At 42.1% G+C, this 12,920-nt stretch overlaps 1 protein-coding gene across 3 annotated transcripts; it reads right to left on the bottom strand.

Moving 5' to 3' along the window:
- Positions 1–1,710: 1,710 nt before the first annotated feature.
- On the bottom strand, positions 1,711–12,885 carry LOC129200339 (succinate-semialdehyde dehydrogenase, mitochondrial-like). Of its 3 annotated transcripts, XR_008574864.1 has the most exons (12): positions 12,101–12,885; positions 11,862–11,945; positions 10,720–10,890; positions 10,309–10,425; positions 9,727–9,870; positions 8,697–8,840; positions 7,070–7,228; positions 5,568–5,737; positions 4,751–4,809; positions 4,509–4,573; positions 4,033–4,170; positions 1,711–2,036 (listed from the first exon to the last, which is right to left on the bottom strand). XR_008574864.1 is itself a non-coding variant. In XM_054811660.1 (11 exons), the coding sequence occupies exons 1-11, from the start codon at positions 12,806–12,808 to the stop codon at positions 4,135–4,137; spliced, it is 1,857 nt and encodes a 618-aa protein (XP_054667635.1). In that variant the 5' UTR covers positions 12,809–12,885; the 3' UTR covers positions 1,711–4,134. The 3 variants fall into 3 exon arrangements, 2 of the variants coding, with proteins under 2 accessions (XP_054667635.1, XP_054667634.1); XM_054811660.1 differs by having other exon boundaries at positions 1,711–4,170; XM_054811659.1 differs by having other exon boundaries at positions 1,711–4,573; positions 12,101–12,884.
- Between the last annotated feature and the right edge of the window lie 35 nt (positions 12,886–12,920).

Genomic DNA, 12,920 nt, shown 5'->3' with positions numbered 1-12,920 from the left:
GCAGTTAACAGTAAGGGTTTTCACGTGCTGCTTGTCCTTACTTGGTTTAATTGGCTGTGTGCAAATAATTCAACAGCTGTCATGCCAAGTGTGGTGGCTTCACAAGTTTTGTGGCTTACTGTAGAGTGAATCCAGTACTTGTTTGTTTGTAATGACAGTGACTGCTTTGCAGTAATCAGAGGTGCTAGTGTGCAGTGTAACCCCCTGCTGTTAGCGAGGGGTAGGTTATGGTGCCTGTTTCTGACCTGGGAAAGAAAATTCCACGCATCAGTGTGTGTGAAGTTTGTGCTAAATAATAATAAAAGGTACTATGAAATAAAAGTGTCCTTCTGTAAGGAAAAAAATACACCATAAAAGCAACTTTACGTGGTTATAAGGTGCTACAGTCTACATGGTGCCTCTTATGTTCATACTTGACTCCTACAAGGAAATACTGGCTGCTAGAAGAGCCGATGAGATACATACACAGTGTCTTTTATTGAAGAATTGCCCATTTGTTACTGCACTGTAGGCTTTGGCAACAGCAGTTGCCTCCCCCCTCCCCTTCAAGTAGGCTAATGTAAACCTCTAGCCTTGTGCTGCAGAAGATAACCAGGGGTGGTTCCTAAACAACTCAAGCCGGTTGTGCCAAGCAGCTTCAGCATTCACTGATAAAGTGAATAAACTCACAGGATAGCCCAACACATGCCTGATCTTGAACAGTAAAAATGACTTTACTCTGTGCAAACCTTTTAAACTGCTGTTCACGTTCTGTGAGTTAATCATGAAAGCACAATTAAACATGAAAGCATAAAACGTGTCTAAAAACACTAGTGTCTGGGAAATGGATTGGCTGCAGAACACCAGCCTGCTTAAACATTTCCTTGATCTTGGTGACCAGAAAGTGCATAAACAAAATGAAGTACTAGATATGGTCAGGCTTGAGATACTTCTCAGTATGTCTATCTTCACCAGTGCTGGGTCAGCATTACAAGCATCAAGAGCCTCCCTCACTTGTTCTGAGCACCCACTGTCACTTTGCCAGCTCAGCATAGCAATGGACAAGTATTACCTAGAATGACTTGCCAAAAAAAGCTTCTGCACTGTTGTTGGAGAGAATTTCTGCCTGTTTAAGCTAAAAATGTCAGTGTCTAGTAGAACAGGTAAACATAGTGTCTAAGAGTTTATTACACAGAGAGGACAGGCAGGGAGGAGGGGTGTCAAACAGCAGCTGTTTAAAGGGTAACATAAGAAAGTAAAATGGAAATTGGCCATGACTATGTCGGGTTGGAAATTAGAAGACCGTTTCTGAGGCTTCAAAAACTGTATTAACTAAATGGAAATAAAGCCTCCAAAAATCTATTTTAAATCTTAATAAGTGGAAAGTTATACAAGTAATGATATCCTGAAAGCAGGGAAAGGCACTCTTATTCACAAAGCTGTATTTTATGCTGAATCAAACATTTAAACACAAGACTTGCATATAAAATTACTGATGGCATATTAGTATGCCAGAGTAGTCTCATCTATTTGATTTAGATTCAAGGGACTGTAATTGGGGTAACCAAAATCTTGCACCTCATGAACATGTGGATGCAAAGAAGTGTCTTCTTCCAGTGCTAAAGATGGCAGAACAAAAAATTCTGTGCAAATCTGAGAGACTGAACTTAATGTGGCTGCTGTCAGTTTGTTAGTTCAGCATTGAATAAGGTAATAAACCACACAATGCAGTGCTTTCACAGAAGTTATTTATTAACTGAAAACACTTACCATCAGTTCTGATACCCAGAAATTACTAAACTATCACAAATGCAATCAACATAACTGAGGTGTGAGAATTCAAGTATATCTTTTGTTGAAGAATTACAGCTTTTGGTATGAAGACAACTTTAAGATTATTCTGTGCGTAACTGATGTAGACCTTATTGACACAAGGATACTATGCTGGAATCCAATCACAATCCAATCTAGACAAAGGTATTTTTAAAGTTTATTACATACCTTATCTTTAATTATGCTTTGTGCTTGTTATCAGGCATAGTAAAAGGTATTATTTGCTAGAAAAAAAGTAAACAGTAATTTTAACAATGCTATTCTCAGAAAAGACATAAAGATTTTAAATGCACCAACGCATTAGATCAGTAACTTTGGAATGAATAGAGCAGCGGGTTCAAGAATTTATCTTCCAACTGCACTGTCCCAGGAAGTACACCCACATTCAAGACTGCACTGTCATACAGCAGTAAATGAGACAACTTTAATTTTGATCTTATACTGCAGTTGACAGGCAGACATATTTTAAGTCTGTGCAATTTCAGTGGCAGATATTCTACCTGTGTGCAGTACCTGTAAGCATACTTGCATCACTGAATTGTGGTACCCAGGCACCAAGTTATGACTTTCTTCTACCTAGTTACTCTTTCCAGTAAGAAATAAACACTTATTGGTAGCCAAGGCTGGCAAACAGCTGCCTCTTCCACAACACTCTATTCCCCAAATTCAGGCAGCCTGTGTGCTCAATAGTGTAATTTAATAGTGTAATTTAGAAGTTGGCTATAAGAAAATTTCTTGCGACTAGTGTAGAAATAGGCCATCCTTTTTTTTGTTCTTGACAACAAGCACATATGCTGCAACTGATAACAGTATCAAGTCTTCACTATCTTAAATGCTCAGTTTTGGTGCACTGGGGAAATCACTGAAGGACAATAATTGTCCTTTAACCACCCTTAGGTTGGCACAATGCACACACACTCTACTGACAAATAATGTGCTCCAGACCCACCTGGTCTCAAGTGTTATACAAATATAACCATAAAAAATACTTAGAAATAATAAGTAGCAGTCAATGCTACCTTATGTGCGCTTTAAAAAAACACTGTGAAACTCAGTTCCAGCTTGCCTTCTCCCCACCCCCCCAAGTCTTGTGTTACCTGGTACCTCTTTGCCTGATTGGATAAAATATCTTAAAATATCCCATTTCACAGCGTACGTTCATTAGTGTATAGGAAGAAGAGCTCTGTTACCTTCTTTTATTTATTTTTAATTATTAATGGATAAAACCTCAACAAATAAAGTTAACCAACACAGGAAACAAAATTTATTCTCCTTAGCTTCTGCAGTTCTGATTATTTGCCAAATTAACATTGCACATTTTTTTAAAGTGCTTCTTTTGACTGCCATTAAAATAGTATTTCATGTTAAGGAAGCTTTACATCATCTTTGGAAGATAATTAGAATAGGTGATGTGCAGAAGTCTCACCTCTAATCACTTCTATTTAAATCTTTATTAGGTCCCAAGTTAGCCAAGTTCCAAGGTTTTTAAATGTTCCTTCCTAATGGACATTCACCTGTGTAACCACAATCCAATTCAAGGCACAAAGCCCATAGGAATGGAACCATCTGTCTGCTTATGTTCTTTGGAAGTAGTGAGTAATGTTCTTTAGACACTGAGCAACATCTACATCAATGACTGTACTTCTACCCAAGGAGAGTCATTTTCTTTGCATGGAAGGGAGTTTACTTATATCATGATGTCACCACTTCTGCTTCCTTACACAGCCCTTATAGGGTTCCCTTACCATTCTGCAAGTTATTCCTCCAAGTAAGCATCCCATTTTCCTCTTGCTACTCACTAAGTCAGCACCTCCTTGTCCTGCACTGTCCTGTTCCCAGGACTGCCGGGGCTCACAAACATCAAACAAGGGCTGTATTTGATCCCAGGTGTGCAAGCTGTTAGGCACAAGTTACAGCTCTTTGCTCAGAAGCCCAAAGCTGAACAGCTGGCATCTCTGCAGCCAGCATTAACATGCACTGAAAATGCTGTCTGTTTGCCTGTGCAGATGCCTAGCTGTAGCTAAAGACAATTCCTCACCTTTCATAAGCATCAGATTCTCCCAAAATTAAAAAAAAAAAGACACACCTGCTTCTAAAAGGTCACATAACCACATTAGAAAATGTATTTACACAAACCTCTAAAGGGAAACTGCCGTCCCCAAAGCCTTCCACACTGAAACATTAGAGGCAGTAGAAAACGGTAGTCTAGTTTCCACTTACCATAGGTTATGATCTGTTTTCATGATGCACAAGTTCTCAAGTCCTCCCAGTTATACAGGGGTAATCCGAGAATAATAAATGTGCATTCTCCCCTACTCCTTACTAAAAATGATGGACACTGACCACATTGCTGAAAAACTGAATGTATAAATAAAGAACATGTGAAAACATATGGCAGCACAGAATACTGTAAATATCTACACAAACAAAACAGGGTTGCTTAGTTTTAAAGAAGGTAGAAGTTGCATTCAGGCTTATTTATGGTTCAAGAAGCTTATTAAAACTACAGCACTCTTTTCCAAGCTGTTGGGATTGTGCTTTTTGAAGATTTTTTTTTATAAGCCTCCAAAGCAGACGTATTTTATTTCTAAGTATTCATCAATGCCATATTTTGAACCTTCTCGCCCTAAGCCAGACTGTTTCACCCCACCAAAAGGACTCTCCACCGAGGAGACTATGCCTTCGTTAACACCAACCATTCCAACTTCCAGCTGTTCTGCAACTCTCCATATCTGAGCTGGATCTTGGGAGTAGAAATATCCTGCCATGCAGACACAGAGATACAGGAAGGAAAATTGAAATCAGGAAGAACAATTGCAGAAGACTGTGAAAAATAGCCTTACTGCCATGATGTCTGCCGTTGCATTAAAAATCATCATCTCATAACACTAAAGCTAATAAAATGACAGAAATACATTTATCTGACAGAGAGGCATACCTGCTAAACCCACATTAGCTGCGTTTGCTATAGCAATAGCTTCTGCTTCAGTCTCAAATCTGTCAATATAAAGAGAAAAATTACAAGTAAGGCCTGCAGTTCATTTACCATCTTGCTGACTTAGTGACAAGAAGCAGCTTCACCAGAAATAAAAAAAGTCAAGATGCAGTTTTTTCCCCAAAAGTGTATTGTAAACATCTAATTTAATTTTCACTTTGAAGCAATGGAGGAATTTCTACCACTTCTCTTAAACCACAGTTAAGTAGTTAAGATTGCCTTTATCCTCCCTAGATAATGACAGCTAAAACATTTACTTCACATGTGTTTGTCCACCAATTTTCCCAGTTACACAAGCACTCTCAACTATGAGAGAGAACCATTATGTTCTTCCATTGCATGCAGTTGCTCTGGATGGAGGCAGGGAAGGTTTTAAGGAGAAAAAGAGAGCTCCAAGTCATCCTTCGTCACAAAAACTTAGGACTAGCAAATCACATGACAAAGTGCGAAGTCCTGCCTCCTACTTCATACCACAAATCATGAAGTTGATGAGGGTTTTGCTGCTACCTACCCTTGCTTAACTGCTGATGCAATTTAAAAGAAAAATCATTTTCAAAAAGTTGCAGAGATGCTAAAATCATGTCAAGAGAGAGAAAAAAAGGAACCACATATCCAAAGGAAGTTTTCACATGTGTACCCCAGTCTTATTAAAAGACTCGTGACTGTACAAAAATATCTTTTGGCAAACTGTCATTCAAAATATTTATTCAAAATATTTTTTTTAATTACTATTTTTAATCTGGAAAATGAATAATCTTACTTGATAACTGGTGCTAAAGGGCCAAATGTCTCCTCTTGGGTGCAAAGCATTTTTGTTGTAACGTTACTAAGTAGTGTTGGCTCAAAGAAATTCTTCCCCAAGCTGTGTCGTTTCCCTCCAGTCACGATAGATGCTCCTTGAGAAACTGCATCATTAATGTGTCTTTCTACCTGAGGCATGGAAACCAAAAATCTCAAAGTTAGCATTTAGGAATGAACAACAGCATATCTTCCACTCAAGAAATAATACCCTCCAGTATTAAACAGAAGATTTGGAAGAGAGGTTTATACTTTACAGAAGACCATTTGCAATATTATTTAAAGTTTCTCTGGAATTTTTATTCCTCTCAGTCTGAGATAATTTCAGAGGGATAAATTATGAGTATGGTCCCAGTCTCACGGATATTAAAGATTCAGCTTTTCTGTTGAAAGGATTACATCTAACACGGGAAAAAGTCTTTGCAGGACTAAGAATTACACCTGATAGCCATGAACAAGCACTATGAAAAGAGAAGTACAGGACTGTAATTTAAAGAGAAGCAGACAACTTTCGAGATGGTACTGGCAAGAACATTTTCCACCCCCTACATCTACAATTCATCCAAAGACCAGGAAGTGATGAAAACTAAAGTAGCAGTCTCCACCTAGAATACTGTCCTTTGAAATTACAGAAAGGCAGTGAAGTGACTATACACAGTGCTTGCCTGTTTGTGTGTGTAGATGTATATGATCTTTTGTGATGCAAAGGGAAGGCACGAAGGAAAGAAATCAAAGGACTGTATCCTTTGTCTCCCAAATAACTCTGAATATTTTCATATTCTATTATCTTATAAACAGAAGGAATCTGGCAGCATTCAAATGGATTCAGACTAAGCCTACATATAACTGAGCCGTAGTATCTTACAAAGTATAAAACACGTAATTTAATAATCTTTAACCTTAGGAAGGGTGAATTATTATAGCAAATGCGACTTACTGTGATTTAAAAAAATATAACTTCTTGGAGTCATGAGTCATCCAACACAGAAGACCCAAACCATGCATGTAAGGTTTCGAGTGATTACAACATCCAGAGCTCTGCTATTTTTAACCTCAATGTATTATTCTGCTTAGCTTTTGCCAAACAGAGGCACTGTTCTTCAAAATAAGCTGTCATTCACAGTACTTCAGAATTGCAGGATCACCATACAACTCTCACAGTGTATCCAATTTGAGTAAATGTTCTTGAGAATAGCTAGGAAGTAATCTGGAAGAATCAGTTTCTCCTAAAGGAGAAATCTCTTTTTCCCTTAAAAATAGGAAAGTAGGGGAATGATACATTAACTGGCCACATCTGTTCATGTATATATATACACATGGACTTGGAGGGTGGAACACACTTCCAGCCACCCTGCAAAAACACCCTAACAAAAAAAGTGTGAAAAAAGTGAAATATCAATCTGAAGTTACTTTACGGATCATAAAAAGGAAATCAAGGTGTCAAAATGAATTTTTTTTTAATACCTTCTCCACTGCTTTTTCATTAATTAGTGGCCCTTGGGTGGTTTTTGCATCAAATCCACTTCCAACATGTAGTTCTCTCTCTATAGCTTTAGCAAACTTTTCCACAAATTTGTCATGGATTCCCTTTTGCACCAGGAAGCGGTTTGTGCAAACACAGGTCTGGAAATAAACATGAAAAGGAAAAACAAACAGTAGTTTATATTGTATTTATCAATGATTCTGGCCTTCATGACAGACTATCAGGTTACTACAGTGATCTGACCTCTGCCTCTTCTCCATCATCCTAAGGTGTCACCTAGTTTTGCCACTTCTTTCATCACCCCACTCACTATAGAAATACAACTTCAACAAGTATGTGTGTGAAATATGCCATACTGCTAAGTTTAAGTCACTTACACTGGGAAAAGGTTTTGTGAGTTCTGTGGACTCTGATATATGGATCAACCAAGGTGCAGCAGCTGCGAGAAATACTTTCTAATTACAGACTGCAGAGTGCTGGACTGAGCAGCAGAACTTCACATCACACTTGGGGGCATTGGGTCTTTTTTTCTAATGCCTTCATTAATTGAGTTTGAGTTTGCCTTCTTCCTGGAATTTGTTTGTAAGTGCTTTCAGTGGCCTACTTATTTGTGCTACCCCTTTGCTCTGACTGCACGCTATTTTGATTTGCTGCTCTCAAAAGTAACAGCTACTTTATCCTTCTATGCAGCAGCAGAGGTGCCTTTTATGGTAGATCTTGTACAATCTGTGTCTGATCACTCAGTGGTCCTTGTCTACATTCCAATCTATTTTGTTTCCTTTCTTTCTTCCCAAGACTAGTCTTATGCTTTCTTCTTGTGTTATTCAAGTAACATTTTCCTAACCAATGACCTCCCAATCCTACCGAAAACTTGCTGCTTCTCCAAAGTTGCATGTTCACATATAGAGGTAATACTCATAAGGCTGGAACAGTCTCCACACAGCCTTGTTCAGCTGACTGTTCTGGAAAATGATGCTCTTCAAATTTTTTTCACTCCAAGTAAAATACATCTGAAGCAATCTAAGCTTGAAGCCCGTCTATCACTTCTTTTAAGCTCTTCATTGTGGAAATATCTAGCCATGTGTGTCTTAACAGATTTCAATCCCCTTAACTCCTGCTGGGCGCTTTCAGAACACAACAACAGACTTGAATCAAAGACACAATCTTACATATAGAAACATCTATCATAGGACTTGAAGCCATTATTTTAAGAAATGGCTAGGCACATGTTACAAAACATAATCCTGAGAACTGAGGTGGGATGGTGTCTCCTCACAGTTCTAGTTCTCCAATGAATTTAACGCTAACAAAGCATATAACAAAATGTCTTATAACTTCTCATGTTCCTGCGAGGGGTCCTAGTGCACATCTTCCTTCTTAGTGATATTATGGACTGCCATGTATGTTGTGAAAGTACGTGGGATTTTACAGTGGTGTTACTCAGACCTGCTGATAACTGGCTTGAGTGCCCAGAGCCATGTGTGAGTCCAGCATCTTTCTCTTCACAATGAAGTGTTCTATGCTTTCCTTTTACACAAAATAGCTTATTTACAACTTAAGCGATAGCTCTTCACTTTCCAGAAACAAGAACAAAAAGGTTACTCTTACCTGCCCAGAGTTTCTATACTTAGAAGCAAGGGCTCCTGCAACAGCACGGTCCACGTTGGCGCTGTCAAACACTATAAAAGGAGCATGTCCTCCAAGCTCCATGGAAACTCGCTTCACAGTGCCAGCTGCGTGTTTCAGGAGTATCTGTAGGCAACAGAGGAGACACAGAAATCTGTACCTCTACCAGATGTGAACTATGGAACCACAGATGGAAGGCAGTGAAAAACTAACCCTGGCAGGGAATTAATCTGTGTCTTCTCTATAAAGCTAGACTATCTGTTTTCTCCTATGACAAAAGCAAGGACTAATTTCCTTCATTAAAATCTTTCGAGATGAAATTCTGGCCAAGAAATAACGAAGAGAAGGATTTTCATCAACTTCAGTTCAGGTCAGGCTTTTATACACTAATATTGTCACTCTTGTTTGCTTGTTCTTTTCTTTTTTGGTAATAAAAATCTTGACTACTCTTACAAAATTTCTCCAAGACCTGACAGAACTGGGGATTAAGATTTGCCTTGATATCGGACTCTTTCTTCATTCTGCATATGGCCTTCCTGTAGAATTCTGGCATGTTCTAGCCACATTCTGCAGTTTTATTGATTTCATTAGAGACAGTGACGAGTAAGATTGCTTGTCGACTAAGGTTGATAGGGGAGTTGCAAGGGCCTCACTTCTCTAACACTTTTTCTCAACTGCAGAAGCCATTCCTGAGTAGTACCTTTGGAACTCAATTTCAGTGTTACTAGTATATTGTCACCCTATGATATGAAACAAGAGCATCTTGTACAGAACTGTTCACATTATAATTTAGTAAAGGGCAATTATCCAGAAGTTGCACACAGGCATCCTTCTGTGAAGTACTGATACTAAAGTAAATAGGCAGTATCTCAAGAAATACAAAATTATTTGGACAATCTGTGTACAGCAGCCAGAAAAGAAGGCAGCTCTGTATAAAGGCACACACTTTCCCCCTACTTCTCCAGTATAACCACAGTAATAATCTTCAAGGATATTCTGTGCACTTATGTACCTTTCCTGTTGCTGTAGAGCCAGTAAAAGATATTTTGGCTACCAATGGATCAGTGCACAGAACTTCCCCTACAGCTGCTGTCTGTTGTCTGGAACAAGGAACAACATTATACACTCCCGCTGGAATTCCAGCCTGGTTTGCAAGCTGCAACAAAAGAAACACAGAATTTGCGTGATCAGTGCATTTTGTATGAGGGATAGTCACTTAATGTTTATTTACTGTTTTGAAGAAACCAGTCCAAGTCAATGGAAGCCGCAACTGCACAGCACAACAACTAGTAACAGATGCCATGGTGTCAAGAGAGCAGCTTTGCTCCAGTTTAAGCTGGCTGTCATTCAAAGTAACCAAAGGAAAGACATAAAGATGTTTTGTGTAGTTAAATGGCCAGGTCCTCTTTGAGGCTCTAGACCATATTAGAGGCAACTTTCAAAGATTCTTACTAAACTAAAACCTCTGGATCAATTCAGCCAACTTGTCCTTCCTTTATGTATGAATTTGGCCAAAGTTATCCTTGAAGCCCATCTGACTCCCCATTTACAGCTTCAGTCCATTGCCAATGTAAAGCTTAGCATAAAAGCTCACCTCCCCAAGAGCTAATGCTGATAAAGGTGTGTCTTCTGCAGGTTTCACTACCACTGTACAGCCAGCTGCCAGAGCTGCACCAACCTTCCGGGTAATCATAGCGCTGGGGAAATTCCACTAGGATGAGAGAGAAAAGTACAATAAAACTTGTGAAAATTTTGCCTCTTGCTTTTGCAGAAATAGCTGACATTTTCTGTAATTACATGATAACCTAAAGAGACCTGCACAACGTGCTTTGTCCTAAGCGAACATGACAAAGAAGCTCTGCCAATCCAGAAAGACGCGAGCACAAGGTAGAAATAAAACTTTACAGGGGTGTTTCCTTGGCAGGAGGAGCCACAAGGCCACAGCCCCATGCTGTGGGCTAAGCTGAAAACCTTCATATGATTTGAAAAATTCAGCTATGCTTACTGGGGTTATAATGGCTGCCACTCCTACTGGCTGCTTCAGCACCAGGATTCTTCTGTCATTTGCAGATGCTGGAATGACATCACCATAAACCCGGCGAGCTTCCTCCGCAAACCACTCCAGAAACGAGGCAGAATACAGGATTTCACCCTGAGCTTCTTTCAGAGGCTTCCCCTTTGATTAAATCAGATTGAAGCAGTAAAAACAAATTCAAGTCATTTCAGAGTTTCTGTTTTTTTCAGAGGAGTACTTTATAATCCCCTATCATGTACATTGCAGTCTCCAAAAAATGATTATATGATTGCAGCAGCAATAGTTGTGTGGCTTCAATATACCATCATTGTATAGTCAGCATTTTGTATGTTGTGCCTGGATTCACACCTGCCCAAGACAAGGAGCTGGAATAGCAAATGTAGCATGTGTTTATTTACAAACTCTGCAGTTAGCTGCTTTTACCATTCTGAAGAAGTTGGAAATCACGACACTTGTTTTGGGGAGCATTACTCTGGACTACCTCCAGATCTGATCCTGTGGCCTGAACGAGCATTAGCAGCTGGGACCCACAGAGGAGCTACTGAAGTACCCTCCAGCATGGTTTTATCCAGGATACCAGTCTGTGAGCTCCCAGACTGCTCTGTGATGCAAACCAAAGCACACCGAGTGAATCCAACTTGGAGACTTGCTTTAAAAGTACTGTAATTTTTTTCTGAGTCAATGAAACTGATAAACATTTCTGCCACGAAGACCACAGCTTAGGTTGATGTATGCTTTTGTATACCATGAAGCACAATGTGGGGCTGATTTCTGCTGGATTGTTAGGTACTACCATCATCAAATGCAGTGTATGTATGTCAGAAAGAGAAACGTTTGCAACGTTATCCATTGACCTAACGGTGAGATGTGAATGCGCAATGTGTCCACTAGCCTCAACTTTTTTAACTAATAAAAAAAAGATGTGGTGGCTAACTGGTGAAATGCGTACAGGTGCTTTGACGGCTGTCGGTTTTATTTTATTTCAGTGTCAGCATCCCTGTGTTACGTTTCGAAAAAGGCTGAAAGCTAGCACAGGGCAGTGCCCATGATGACAGGGGCCGCCGGCTCCGCGCCGCCCCCCCGGCAGAGGCGGGTCCCGCCGCCGTACTCACGTTCTCGGCTGTTATGATCCTCGCCAGCTCCTCCTTGTTCTCCATCATCAGCTCGTACCATCCGCGGAGCCGCACGCTCCTCTCCTAGGAAGGGAGAAAGTTGCCGTGGCCGCCGCCTGGGACGAACTTCACGGAGGGGAAAGGGAAGCCCCAGACCTCCCCGCCCCGGCCGCCTTCCGACCCAGGCAGCGCAAGGAGCTTCGCCGTCCCGGCGGGCGCCATCTTCCGTGGCCGCTCACCTTGGCGGGGAGGCGGCCCCAGGCGGCGCCGGCCTCATGCGCGGCCCGCACGGCCGCCCGCGCCTCGGCTGGCCCGCAGTCGGCCACCCGGCCCAGCTCCTCGCCGCTGGCCGGGTCCTGCACGGGGAAAGCGGCGGGTATCTCCACCCAGCGGCCGCCCACCAGGCCGCCCCGGCGCACCAGGGCGGTGGGCAGCGCATAGCTGCTGCGCCGGGTCGCCGCCGAACCCGGGGACGGAGCGGGGAATAAGAGGAGGCGGCGGGCGGCGGTGACCTGTCGCGTCAGTAGGTTCGCCATGGCCGCGCACCGACCGCAAGCAGCGAAGCCCGGGCCGGGCCCGCCCGCACCGCCTCGGAGGAGGAGCTGCGGAGGGGCCGGGCTAGGAGCGGCTTCTCGCTGGGGCACGGCGGGTGGGCACTCGGGTATAGGGACTTCGTCTGCGTTTGCAGGGGCTGCTGCTTGCCGGAGTCCCGTTTCCTCAGCCCCATCGAGACCCCTCCGGAGGGAGAGAGGAGGCTTGTGCTCGAGGGCTGTGGTCGCACTGGGCCAGTGGCCCTCGCCTCCAAGTCCCACGGCGGCTGCGGTCAGTCTCTGGCAAGAGGGCCGTGACAAGCCCCTGCCCGGTACCACCATCTCGCTGGGGACCGGCGTGGCTGTGCCGTGTGTGCTAGCCTCACCTGCAGGCTGAGCAGTGGCCTGGCACGGCATGGCAGCCAGGCCAAGGTTTGCATGGAGGATGGCTGGAGCTGCAGTGAGCCCAGCCGCTGCAGTCAGACAGAACTTGATAGCAGTGTGGCAGGAGCGCTCTCATGATTTACCT

The sequence above is a fragment of the Grus americana genome, unplaced genomic scaffold, assembly GCF_028858705.1.
Source record: "Grus americana isolate bGruAme1 unplaced genomic scaffold, bGruAme1.mat H_58, whole genome shotgun sequence".
NCBI classification, from domain to species: Eukaryota; Metazoa; Chordata; class Aves; order Gruiformes; family Gruidae; genus Grus; species Grus americana.
This window is presented reverse-complemented; position numbering and strand designations above follow the sequence as displayed.